Genomic DNA, 13379 nt, shown 5'->3' with positions numbered 1-13379 from the left:
TGCATTTATTAAAATGCAGATAAATCAAATGAGAAACAACATGGCGTTTGGCAGGTGACACCTTTAAAAACCTTTGATACTTCCCATGAGTGGGAGACTAGCATAACCATGGAAGTTAGTCTTTAATACTATGTGGAAGTGATAAAATTATACAGATGAATGCTAATGTATTTCTGTGACATTTAAACCCTTATTCCTGCCCTAACTGGTTTGGCTCAGTGGCTACAGCCTCAACCTGTGGACTCAAGGGTCCCAGGTTCCATTCCAGTCAAGGGCATATACCTTGGTTGTGGGCACATCCTCAGTATGGAGTGTTCAGAAGGCAGCTGGTCGATGTTTCTAAGTCTCTCTGTCCCTCTCTCCCTTCCTCTCTGTAAAAAATCAATGAAATGTTAAAAAAACAAAACAAAACAAAACAAAAAAAACAACCCTTATTCCTGGCCAGTTTTTGTTAGAAAAGGAGTGATGGTACTAAATCAAGTTTTAGACTGTAAACCTAGAAATGTACCATTTTAAGTATTAGGCTACAAATTCCAAGCAATTTTAACCTAGTATTACATTCATTTCTAAAGAAGAGTTAACGTTGATGGAAATAACCCAATTTGACGACATTTTATACATCATATTTCAAATGAAACAGACACTTAATACTCAACAATGAAGAGGCAAAGACTGGACCTGCTGAGACTGCTGTCTGGGAGATCAGAGGGCGGACTATCTAGCCTCCTTCTAGCAAGACATCTTTCCAAAACAAACTTTTGCTTTCTTTAAACAATACCATCCCGTCATAACGAAATCACCTTTCCATCTTTTGGAAATCCACGTGTGGTGGCTGGGGTGTGGGTGCGGCTTTAAAACCCCACAGGTTTGCAGACCGGGGCACCTGGGCGCTCCGGTGGCGGGCCCGGCCCGGCCCGGGCTCCAGGGGCGCGGGAAGGGGCCCGGCTCCCCCCTCACCCATCACCCCGCTCTGCGCGGGGAGGGGGGGGGGGCCTGGCCGGGTCTGCGGCCCCACGCTCCGGTTCCCGCGGTTCCTCCGCCTGAACACTGCGGCCCAGGATCTCCCCACAGGCTCCCCCCGACCCCCCGGGAGCGGCCCATTCCCGGCCCCCAGCCCCCGGCCCCCCGGCCCCCCGGGAGCGGCCCGTTCCCAGCCCCCAGCCCCCGGCCCCCCGGCTCCCCGGCCCCCCGGGAGCGGCCCGTTCCCGGCCCCCCGGGCCCCATGCCCCGCGGCGGGACCCTCCGCGGCCGCTGAGAGACTCTCCGTCCACCGTTCTCACCCGGCCCCGCCTCCTCCAGGGAACCCCGACACCATTGCGCCCGAGAAATCCTCCCCTCGGCTTCGTCCCCAGACCCCCTTCCTGCCCCCCGGAGACCCCCCTCCTCATCGCCTTCGCCTCCGGGGCGCCCCCTCTTCACCGCCCCAGACCCCGTTCTTCCTCACACTGGGCGTATTCCCACCCGCCAGCCTTGGCGGAGCCCCGAAGGACCTGAGGGGGGCGTGGGGGGGAGAAGGACACACGACAGAAAGGCGCCCGTTTCCGCCCCCGGGCTCCGCGGACCCCTCACCTCCGCGGTGAGAGATGTGTTTGCTGAGGAACCGCTGCTTCTTCCTCTGGTGCAGCAAGGTCGGGTACTTGAGCAACAAGAAGGAGGTCACCAGGTACCCTCCCAGGGTGGAGAGGAGGTAGTACGCCGCGGTGGACATGTCGGCCAAGCGCGGGTGGCTGCGCCGCCAGGCCCTCTCAGCGCCGCTGCGGCGGTCGCGCGGACGCGGCGGCGGCTCCGGGCCAGCCCGCCCCCCGCCGGTGCCCGCGGCGCAGCGCACTTGTTCGCGCGCGCCCACCGCGCAGGCGCAGCCGCCGGCCCGGCAACAAAGGGCTGCGGCGCGCAGGCGCACTCCGCCCGCCCGGTGCGGGGTGGGCGCCGGCCGGACCGTCCTGGGGGTCAGCGGCAGCTCCCCACCGCGGCGGGAGCTGGGACCTGGCCGTGCCTTCGCCATCGCTCGGGCAGAGAGGGCCTGGCATCGTTGGACAATCCACGTAAAAAGGGAATGATTCCACCGTGCGGCTTAGCCTCTGCTCTGGGAAAGGCAAGGAACTGTAACGGATGGAGGAGTGAACGCTCGGTATTAAAACAATTAACAAACCCAACCATTTGTCTAAGCCGACAGAGAAAGTCCCCTAGAGCAACATGTGCCCATGCCAGATACCAATGTATTAGTCAAATATTTGAGGGACTGGCTCTTCTTTAATTTAGTATGGAAATACAATCCCCATGCTTTCTACACGTTAGGCAGTCAAATATTTGTTGACTTAGGAGTCTATTTAAAATAAGGAAACGCTGACAAGGCCGTAGTTTGTCACTCAGAAGTCTTAGGAAGACAGGAAACTGAATTCCAAAAGTCCCAACTAGTTCCCCTTTCACCTCACAAATTCCAATCTCCAGTCCTCGTTTAAATGCAAAAGAATTAACCCCCGGGGCCGAAAATGTGGCCAGAGCAAGTCTTCCGCTGAAGTAGAATGCAGACTGGTTATTTAAATTCTTGTGGTTCTTGTCTCTGGCCTTAAGCAAATTATTCTCTTCTGTTGCTTTATCTGTAAAATGAGATTTATTTATTTATTTTACTAAATAAAAACCTCCAGCTCTCACCTTCTATTATTGATCTTGATTCCCTGAAATTCTAGCTTTCTTTAAGATGAGTAAATATTTAGAAGATTTTTAAAAATCAGGTGCCTTCATTAGACTTTAAAAAGTAGCAGAAAAAGATTTTGTTCAGTTTATCAGCAATAATTATTTTTTAATTTAAATTTTTATGTATTTTAATGATTTTTAAATTTATTTTTGAGCAAGAAACATTGGTATGAGAGCAACACATGGATCAGCTGCCTCCTGAAATACCCCTACTGGGATAGATCCTGGAACCCTGGCATGCCCCATGGGAATCAGTGACCTCCTGGCTCATAGGTGGATGCTCAACCACTGAGCAACACTGGATTTGAAAACAATCAAGGCCCTGCAGGCTCAGGAAGAACCTACAGAGGATTTATAGGGAAATACCATTTTTGATAACTATAGTGTAATCTGAATTAGGTGTGGTAGACGGAATGTTAAAGACAAAAACCACAGGCCCAAAATGGCATCATTCATGCTAAAGGCCCAAGATAAACCTAGATTTTTTCCCCCAAGAAAAACGATTTTAAGTATAATAATGTTACATGCAATAAATGATGGACCCTCCCTTCTCCCTGACAGATGGACAGCGTATGATGTAAACTGCACCCTCGGCCTGGATATTCCTGAGCACCTAACCGGGCACCTTATATGGACTGTACATTGAACCACCAATCAGCATCTGCCAAAAACCCTAAGTTCTTGATTCCTAAGTATCTAAGTGCCCAATCATGTGCCTTATAGGAAACCACCGATCAGCGTGCCCCTAGTACTCTGAGCCCCACCCCTTCCCTTTCCTCCCCTCAAAAGGCGTGTTCACCCCTACACGTGTTGCTACTCCCAGCCAGGCAGAGCTCCTTCTCCTCTAATAAAACCTGTAGTCCCGGTTTTTGGCCCTCTGTCTCATCTTTCAATAAACATTAATATTTCGAGAAAAACGATTTTAAATATAATAATGTTACATGAAATAAACATCAATATTCCAAGAATGTTTATTGCATGTAACAAACCTAGATTTAATGCCTAATTTAACTAGAGTTTCAGCCTCTCCCAGAAACATTATGTAATTTACCACCAGTATGTAATTTCCTGGTCATCTGTGATCTGTCACATGGGCCCCCATGGAAAGACTAGGTAATCTGTATGATAAACCTTTCTCTTTTCCTAAAGTAGGGGTGTCGAACTCAATCAGAGAAGGGGCCAAAATCTAAAATCCAGCCTAAATCGCGGGCCGAATGGTTTACTGAACAGTCATAAACTGTCATTGTGATGGAAACGCAGCAGAGTGCAGTGATGACAGCGCGGTGCGGGCCACATTGCAAGGCCTGGCGGGACGGATTTGGCCCGCGGGCCTTGTGTTTGACACATGTGTCCTAAAGGAAAGGGTACCCCAGCCCTGCTCTGTGATACACTCTGGCTCTTTCAACATCAGTTCCCCCAAGGAGGCAGGAGGGTGGTACATCTGGGAAGTTGGCTCCAGCGTGAGCTCCGTGGTGATAGTCGTCTCGGTCTTCCGAAGTTTTGGCGGGATGCGGGGGGCGGGGGAAGACGACGACGACGACACTTCACTACCAGGAGTGCCCCTCTGGTCTGCGGTCCAGCGCCTCCGCGCCAGGCGCCCATTCCCCGACCGACCTGGCTCCCGCGCTCCCCCTAGCGGTCGCCGCGCGTCTTTGCTCTGGCCCAGGCTCTTCCCTGACGCTGCTCACGTGACTGCACTCCAGGTCAGTGACAGCTGTAATTCAGAGTCACCAAGGGAGCGAGAAGAAAGGAGATGGCGGCTGAACACGATCAAAGAGGGCCCCAGTATTTAGGATTGAGCCTTCTCCTTCCACCCAATTATGCCTTCAGGTGCTCCTCCCACCTTTGTACCCCTCCCAAAATGCAGAGGGAGAAAGCAAATTTTGTCAGTTGCATAGTTTGCTTTCATTTCAGCTTTACTTGGGAACCATCCAAAAGTTTCTGACTACATGAAGGTCAAGTGTACCACTGTGCAGCTATGTTTCGTTTCCAGAAGAAGTAAAAATACTGCTGGTGGTGGTGAGGGTCAGAGGGGGAGGTAAGGGTCCTGAGAAAGGAGGCGCATGGATTTGCAAAGAGCCCAAAACTGGGAGCTGGAGATCTGGGCACTAGGTGACAGCTCATCTTGTTTTTACTCACCTGTAAAAGGAGATTAAAATGCCTGCCCTGCCCACTGTTTGGGCAGAAGGGAGTAATATAATTAGTCAAAACATTGTTTTGAAAAATAAGCAGCACTGTCTTTATATAAGTAAGCACAGTGTCATTATTTATGATGTACCCAAGATCACTGACAGAAACCATGTTCAAGATATCTGGGCATGAAAGCACACTTTGGAAGTTATCAAGTAAGTGCCAATAAACCCAATATATAGAAAAATACTTAAAAGCACCAGAGTGTTTGGTGGATAGAAAACCATGAGCTTCAGAGCAAGTTAGAGTTGGACAGTCAAAGAACACAAGAGCCTCCCATGCATTAGAGGGCTTGGTAGCAGCGTTCAGTGATGGATCCCAAAACTCTCATGTTCCAAAAAACCTTACACAAAACAGCATCATTTATACTCTTTTTATAAACTTGCAAAAACAAACAAAATAAAAGTATATCTATAATTGCCCTATAAGAGAAGTGAAACCTAATGCATACAAAACCAGTTGAAACCTCATGGTAAAGAGCAACTGAAACCTAATGCACACAAAGCCAATTTACCAACTGTAACACGCTAGTGAACAGGTACTCATTTGGAAGAAAAGCACTCGGGAGGGATAGTTAGCTCCAGGTCCAAAAATGGAAAGGTTGGCTGCTGAGCTTGAACAAGACCTGGATGTGGAAGTGTCCCCGCAGGGTGCTTTGGGGGAGCTGCAGTCAGCTGCAATACAGTAGCATCAACCTCTGAAGTAGGCTGAGCTGGGTGGAAGTATGACCTCTTCAGTGGACTGTGGGAGGATGAGCTGAGACCTCCTCGGTTGCAGATGGTTCAACCTTTTTAGAGGGGCCTGAAATGAATAGGCAGGCATTGGATGCTGAGCTTCACCCGAACCTAGAGGTGAAACTGTCACCTCAGGATGTACTGAAGGTTGAGCTACAGCATCCATAGAGGATTTTAAAGACTGAGCTCAATCCTCTGCTGCACTGGAGAAGGCTGTACACCAGCAAGAGGCACCTAAGGCAGAGCTGAGCTCGTTGCTGGATTAAAGATTGAGGGTAGGGTGGATGCTTGTCTGGAAGTCCCTAGTGGAGTAACAAAAATTTCAATGGCTCAGAGGATGCTGTAGACTAAGTTGAGGCCTCTGGAAGCTGACCTGAAGCCTCCTGAAGGTTTGTAGAAGGTTCCATTTTCTCAGGGGCCTCTGTAGGCAGAGCTGAGGCTTCCTACTGGAATGATGCAAATTCAACCTCTTCACAAGGGTTTTGCTGATCCAAGGGCAGGCTCGGTGGTCCCCCTGGGATAGAGGTCACCAGGATTGAGTGCAGGGCCAACTCCAGAGGCTGAGCCACCTGGACCTATGGCCACAACAGCTGCTATGTGAACGGGAGCTGTGGGGTCCACAGGTGCAGCCTGGACATGAAGGGCAGAGGTCCCAGCACAGCAAGTGACCCAGGCAAGTGGGGCACAGCGACAATCCAGGCCAGAAGCCGAGTTCTTCTGCTGGATTGAAAATTCAACATATTCAGGGTAGACTCTAGAGTAGGGGTGTCGAACTCAATCAGAGAAGGGGCCAAAATCTAAAATCCAGCCTAAATCGCGGGCCGAATGGTTTACTGAACAGTCATAAACTGTCATTGTGATGGAAACGCAGCGGAGTGCAGTGATGACAGCGCGGTGCGGGCCACAATGCAAGGCCTGGCGGGACGGATTTGGCCCGCGGGCCTTGTGTTTGACACATGTGCTCTAGAGTTTGATGACCTTCATGTTTGAAGATTGAACTGGGACTTCAGTCAAGGTTGGCTGCTGAGCCTGAATAGATTCTGGACATGGAAATGCCACCTCAGGGTGCTTTGGAGCTGCAGTCTACTGCAGGGCTGTATCAACCTCTGAAGTAGGCTGAGCTGGGATCTCCGGCTGGGGTGGAGGTTTGATCTTTCAGTGGCCTCTGGAGGATGAGCTGAGACTTCCTTCTCAGCTGCAGGTAGTTCAATGTTCTTAGGGAGCTTTGAAGTTACCAAAACCCCCAGGTCAGCATCTTTCACACTGATAGGCAACACTGGATGCTGAACTTCACCCGAATCTAAAGGTGAGACTATCACCTCATGATGTACTGAAGGTTGAACTATGATATCTATCGAGGATTTTGGAGACTGAGCACAACCAACCCTTTAGCTGGACTGGAGACGGCTGTACATCAGCAAGAGGCATGTGAGGCAGAGCTGAGCTTTTTGCTGATTGAATATTCAACATAAAGGCTCCGCAGCTCGCCGTGATCGTATAGTGGTTAGTACCCTGTGTTGTGAATATTCAATGTAGGGTGGATGCTTATCTGGAACTCCCTCGTGGACTAATGAAAATGTCAATGGCTCAAAGGACATACAGACTGAGCTAAGGCCTCTCATTGGAGTGGAGCTCAGCTAAAGCCTCCTGAAGGTTAGAGAGAAAAAAATTCCTGAATCCTAGGCCACACCTGAGATCAAGTAGCTCAAAGCCTCTGGGGACAAGCTGCAGAATGGGGACTGGTTAAGTTCTTTGGTGATCGCAGAGGCCAAGGCTGACACTCCTCGCTGCAGACCTCTAGAGTCTGCCTCAAACACAGTCTTCTGGGCCCCTGTCCAACTGAGAGTGGCTGCAGGACAGCTGTTACCTTATTCTAAGGAGAGAAAGACAAAGCTCAGGAGAAAGATGTGGTTGCCGCCAGCAGGGCTGGCTGGGATTTGAAGCCAAGTGTATGCATCCTGGGTCCAGGGCTTTCACCGCTGCCTCTGTAACTATGCCCAGTGCAAAGGGCAGAGGTTGCTTCCAACTCATCTGCCCTAAAACAGCTAACATGGTGCCAGGCATATGCCAGGCTCTGGCAGCTGGATACTGAGGAGATGGGAGGGCTTCCCTGCTGGGCCCAATGTAGGACCAAGGCTGAGAATCTGTACCAGAGGCACAGGGATGAAGTGGGGAGGGCCTGCAGAGGCCCTATGGCCTGGGACTTACCAACTGTACTTGGGGGAAAAAGACCTGCCAGACTCTCCCACCCCATCGCATTTCCCTCTCCTCCCATGTGCCATGTAAAATGAAAGGACACACACACAAAAAAGGAGAAGGAACTTTAGACCTAAAAAGAGCCAAATCAAACCTGCAATTGTTTCCTCTTCCAACACCAGGCTTGACACAGGGTTCTGGGAAGACCAACGAGTAGAGTTATGTCGCTCTCTGGTGGCAGGACCCGAGAATCACTTCCATTTTCCATTCCCAGAAATTCCTGGCCAAACAGCCTCTCCCCTTTCAATTAGGAAAATGTTTTAGGACAGAGAACCTGCCATATTAGGTGCAATAAATGCCTTATAGCTCTTTTCCCAATGCTAGCAGGCTGCTTTGTTCCCCCATCTCATACAGAACGCAGGAGTCAGGTCAGTGCAGTGATCGTGAGCTTGGGCTATGAAACCGGACAGAAGAGAGGCCAGCTCCCCCAGGACTCCTCGCCGGGGCCTTGGGAAAGTCACTGAAGCCCAGCCTCCTCACATGCACAACGGAGACAACACAGGTCCTAACTCAGAGGGTTTGTGAAGGTTAGAGGGGCAGTCCAGGAAAATAACCACGGCTGACTTCCAGTAAGGGCTCCAGGCAAGCTAGCAGCATTAAAGGTCTGGGTTCCCCCTGAGCAAATAACACATCCCCATCCTCACCCCCCACCCCCATTTAGACACTAACAAATCATGTTTCTCTCTTTACTTTGGCTTTGGGGGCTCACAGGCAAACTAGGGGTTCCCAGAGCTATTCAGCAGGGCTTCATGATTTAAACTGAGCCTTTTCCTTAGTATTGATATTCTACTCTGATTTGTTCTGGATAATTTCTTTTTATTTCACTGTTTTAGTTATTTCCTATAATTCTCCTTAAATCTTTTCTGAGATAGGACGTAAACAAATAAGACTTACTGGGAAATTTATAAATGGTTCTTCACTCATATATGATGAACTAGTTCAGCATACATTTGCAAATGCTATAATCTTTGATTAACACAAATATTCTAATTCAGAAGGTTTGGGGTAGACCCCCAAGAATCATAATTAAAAGTTTCCAAGCTGCTTCTGAAGCAGCCAGAGCAGCCCCTAGCCATGGAGCAATGTCTGAGAATGTCTGGCCTGAAAACATTAAACAGGGGATCATTAGCATGGCTTTGAACCAGGTCCACCTATGAACCAGGAGGTCAGGGTTCAATTCCCATCAGGGCATGTGCCTGGTGTGCAGGTTTGATCCCCAGTTGCGTGTGTGCAGGCAGCCAATCAATGCTTCTCTCTCATCATTAATGTATCTCCCTCTCTCCCTCTTCCTTCCTCTCTGAAATCAATAAAAATAAAAAGATCATTAGTTACAACAATGAATGTCAAGTTTCTTTACAAAATGTAACATTTTAAATAAAACAAATCTCAATTTTATTTAACCGATATGTTTAAAAAACAATGGGTTTAAATCCAAATTTGCAAATAAAACCCATTTAAATTCATTAGGTCAGAGGACTTAGGAAAAATGCCAGCAATGAAACCTATAAAAATCAAGACTCTCCTATTTATTTGGTCTTCAAATTTGGCTTTTCTTAAGGTGGTCACTCAAGTAAATTCCACAGAAAGAAGATATTCCCAAGTTCCTTGACACCCCACTTGTCTTAAACCACAACAAGCAAAGCTTTTACCAAAAGCCTGGACAAGGTCACCGGTTGTCAACTGGAGATTCTCGCACAAGCTCAACCTGGTAATTCACCCTGACTCCACTAGGTGGTGCTCCTGTCCTGGTCTCGGACTCTTCGCTACATGGGATTGTGGAGACAAGCATTCAGTTAGGCGTTTTTCACAGACACACTGTGACTGCAGTTCCCTACCCAGGATGGAAGACCCACAAAATGCCTCCACAGTTTTTATTACAAAGTTGGGAGAATGACTCTGAAGGTGGGGAAGGCCCTACTGCTGGTTCATGAAGGCTAACAATCATTATAAAGGCAAGTGTGGAAACGCCGTGGTGCACACTGCAAACAGATGTCACATCAGCCAATAGAGGGGGGTGGGCAGGCGAGTTTTACTCTCCCAGAGTTCAAGTCCAAATAGCTTAGCTGCTCCTTTTGCACCTTCTTCCAAAGTGTACTGTCTGGCAAGATCTTCCAGAGTCCAGGTCTGTGCAGTTTAAAAACCCATTTTTATGGAATGCTAAGAGGCCTATGCTGGGTCCTGAGGATGGCAGAGGTGCTGGATGTGAGGGAAATTTCAAACTGTACCTCCCCAAAATTAGATCTAGGACTGAAGATGCCTCAACCCCTCTCTCCATCCTCCAAGCCATCATTTTCATTCTGTCAGGGCCTTCAATTCTTTTATGAAGGGGTCATGGATTCCCCCTTCCTTGAAAACCCATGGGCCAGAGCAATGGAGATTCCACCAAAAGTGTGAAATCAGAAACATTTATCAAAAGGGGATCTATGCCACAGATGTTGCTTAAAAGACCAATACTGCTACAGAAACAGGTGGGAGGTGAAAAGAGCAGCTGAATGGAGCACACACAGAAAAGGGAAAGAAACAGAAGACAGTAGGTGGGGCAACATAATCAAAGGTGGCAGTAATATGGACCAGGTTTCCAGTCTGGGGAATTCTGAGTGCTAGCTTGTCTTGCCATAAAGCTACTGAGCATAGGGCTGGGAGGGCCTGTGATCGAGATATATATATATATGCTAACCAGGTTTTTCTGGTACTTTCAGCAATTAATCAAAAACAGACAGACTGCTTTTACAATAAATTCCACGATATGCCATTCTTAATCCAGGGTTTGTCAGAAAAGGGAAAAGGGTCTGGTCTCACAAGGACACCAGAGACAGTTTTAGGGTGGCACCTGCCCACACTGGCTGGGCAGGGGGAGGGAGGGGCGCTTGGCTGGCAGCTGCTAATATATTTCCAGGCACGAAAAGAGATCCAAAGAGTTACAGATGTTAAAACTAGAGATGAGACTGTAATGGACAAATCACTATCCTTTGCTCACAGCTGTTTTCTAAGGGGTCAAAGCCCAACAAAACCTGGGCATGGGTGCCAGGCTGCAGTCTTGGAACCTTAAAAGCCAACCATTCCATGAACTAGGGTCTTTAGTCTTAAGACTGCACGTGCCCAGAGAATGACAGTGGCCTCAGTTTAGAAAGGAGCAACACCCAACAGCTATAATGTAGAAAATCTTACTCGTCAGCAACAGCACCAATGCCCATTTCCTCCAGGGAGCTGCTTCTGGGGAAGGGTGACAGTATGAGCGGTCAGTCATCTGCATGTCATTATGGGGTGGGGTGGCTAGCTGCATGTGAATCCATTTACTATAATGAATGCAGGAAAAGAAGGCCTCTTTCCCCTCCTTCTCTCCGCTTCTGCTCTGTCCTGTCCTTCGGAGCTGGAAAAGCTGGATGACAAAAATGTGGACAGTCCTGTCCAGAAGGGTCACCGTGAAAGCCTTCCGGGGGTGTGCATCATGTACGTGGACAAATCCACCAAAGCCATTCTTTTCCTTACTTCATCGCCTACCATTCCATCACTTCCACCCCCAGCGAGAGTGAGAATGACAAAAAGAGAAGAGGTACTCCGTTCATTTTCTATGCACCGTGAATCTTGGTAGCACTCGCATCCTCTCCAAGATGTCACAAACAGAGCAGGTTTGAAACGCCCACTGGGTTACAGATCACAATGACTTCTGAGTGGTTTTCACAGTTAAGACGGACATACATTTCAAAACATGGCCCCTGGGCCCCCTTCTCTCTCTCACGCACACATACACAGTCACACACGCTCATGCAGCAGGAACGGCGTCCAGCTGCTGGGCTTAGCTGGCTCATGTCAGGTACTGCACCACCAAGAACATGACCACACAGGTGAGCAGCATCCCACCGATCATAAAGTACTTGTCCTGGAAAGCCCGTTTCTCGATGAGCCGCATCACCGTGTTGGACAAGCCCAGCATGTTGGCAATGTCAAGGATCCTCTTCTGAGTCCCCTGGGGTAGAAAAGAGAAAGAAAAGCAGGGTGGGTGAACATTAATATGAGGTGGGGATTTACCAACAATAGTCTCTTAGTCAAGTCTAAAGCATACACAAAGCAGCATCAACCAGAAATAGATCACTCACATGTGGTCAAATGACTTTTGATCAAGATACCAGAGCAACACAAGGGGGAAAGAAAAGTCTGGTTATATAATAAATATCACATGTATGTATCACATACACACATATACGTCTTGTATAAATTATATATAAGTATCTATGTATATGCATATATATTTGTGTAAAAAAAATGATCCTTGACCTGGGTGGGAGCAAGCTAAAAGGGGTCAATGGGGGGGAGGGAAGGGAAGAGGGAGACATATGTAATATTTTCAATAAAGATTTAAATTTAAAAAAAGATCCTTGATTCATATTATATATAAAACTTAATTTGGATCATAGAATTAAACATAAAAGCTACAACTGTAATAAAGCTTCTAGAAGAAAACACAGGAGAATATCTTAAAACTGGAAATAATGCAGATATCTAACACCAGAGGATGGATGGATTAACAATTTATGATACATGTGACAATGGGATACTGCTTGGCAATAAAAAGGACCTATTTACCAACATGTAACAGTATGAAAGAGCCTGGAAAACACTGAGAAGAAGCCACACACAAAACAGTAACATTAATAGCAGGCAAAATTAATTGGTGGTGAAATAAATCAGAACTGTGGTTGCCTGTGGAAAGGGGCAGACTGACTTGGAAAGACTGAGTTTCTCACAGATCAGTGATCTTTTAGGGGCGATGTCTTGATACAGTGTGAATTACAAAAATGCAAGCATTTGTCAAAATTCAATGACCTATACAAATAAGATCTGTATACCTCCTTGCATGTACATGATACCTCAATAAAATTTTTTAAATTAAAATATTTTATATTAAAACAGTCTCCGCTCCCTATCTCCAAAATCCTATCAGGATGTTGCTGAGTACAACACGTGTGCTAGTGCCCAGATTTACGAGAAGGTTTGAAGTGGGCAAGATGGAATGACAGAAACACAACTGACAGACACCATCACAATGATCTTATATAAATGTCACCACCCACAACCATAACAAAAGGGTGTTTTATTCCTAAACCAAGAGACCAAACCACCCAACGTGCTCTTCCTCTCTGCTTTCTAATTTTCATTTTTAATCACATTCAAATTCTTATGAAACAAGAAATAGAGATGAATGCGCAGGAGACCCCAAGTTACTTCTACACACATCACCGACTGCATCTGTATGAATGGCATCTAACCTAATGCCCCACACCCATTTTTTAAGTGAACAACACAGTAACAAGCAAATGAGAAGAAGCAAGAGAAGCGAGAATGACACAAGGCACTACCGACAGGAATTCAGACCTACGTGCTGCCCAGTCCATGATCTCAAAGCCTCACTGAGAGATTTCACAAGTCAAACTTGATTACTGCCAGAGGAGAGCAGAGACATGCTTTCCATACGGTGATGGTGAATATTGGACTCTCACTAAGATT

At 47.6% G+C, this 13379-nt stretch overlaps 2 protein-coding genes and 1 long non-coding RNA gene across 6 annotated transcripts in view; 1 reads left to right on the top strand and 2 right to left on the bottom strand.

Annotated features, from left to right (window-relative positions):
* The window catches only part of GDPD1 (glycerophosphodiester phosphodiesterase domain containing 1), a 27279-nt gene extending 25262 nt beyond the window's left edge, over window positions 1-2017 (bottom strand). For all 3 annotated transcript variants that reach the window (XM_045586372.1, XM_036451479.2, XM_036451480.2), the window contains exon 1: window positions 1570-2017. In XM_045586372.1, coding sequence (XP_045442328.1) covers window positions 1570-2002 — 433 coding nt within the window. In that variant the 5' untranslated portion in view covers window positions 2003-2017. The remainder of the gene's footprint in view (window positions 1-1569) is intronic.
* Window positions 1-10356, top strand: part of LOC118726552 — a 17174-nt gene extending 6818 nt beyond the window's left edge. The window contains exon 4 of the long non-coding RNA XR_004990325.1: window positions 10275-10356. This is a non-coding gene — a long non-coding RNA (uncharacterized LOC118726552). The remainder of the gene's footprint in view (window positions 1-10274) is intronic.
* Window positions 9250-13379, bottom strand: part of GOSR2 (golgi SNAP receptor complex member 2) — an 18011-nt gene continuing 13881 nt past the window's right edge. For both annotated transcript variants that reach the window (XM_036451485.2, XM_036451486.2), the window contains one exon: window positions 9250-11841. In XM_036451485.2, the coding sequence (XP_036307378.1) occupies window positions 11680-11841 (162 nt within the window). In that variant the 3' untranslated portion in view covers window positions 9250-11679. The remainder of the gene's footprint in view (window positions 11842-13379) is intronic.

Source organism: Pipistrellus kuhlii, unplaced genomic scaffold (assembly GCF_014108245.1).
Source record: "Pipistrellus kuhlii isolate mPipKuh1 unplaced genomic scaffold, mPipKuh1.p scaffold_m20_p_22, whole genome shotgun sequence".
Lineage (NCBI taxonomy): Eukaryota > Metazoa > Chordata > Mammalia > Chiroptera > Vespertilionidae > Pipistrellus > Pipistrellus kuhlii.
The sequence above is the reverse complement of the archived record's forward strand: the minus strand, read 5'-3'. Positions and strand labels throughout refer to the sequence as shown.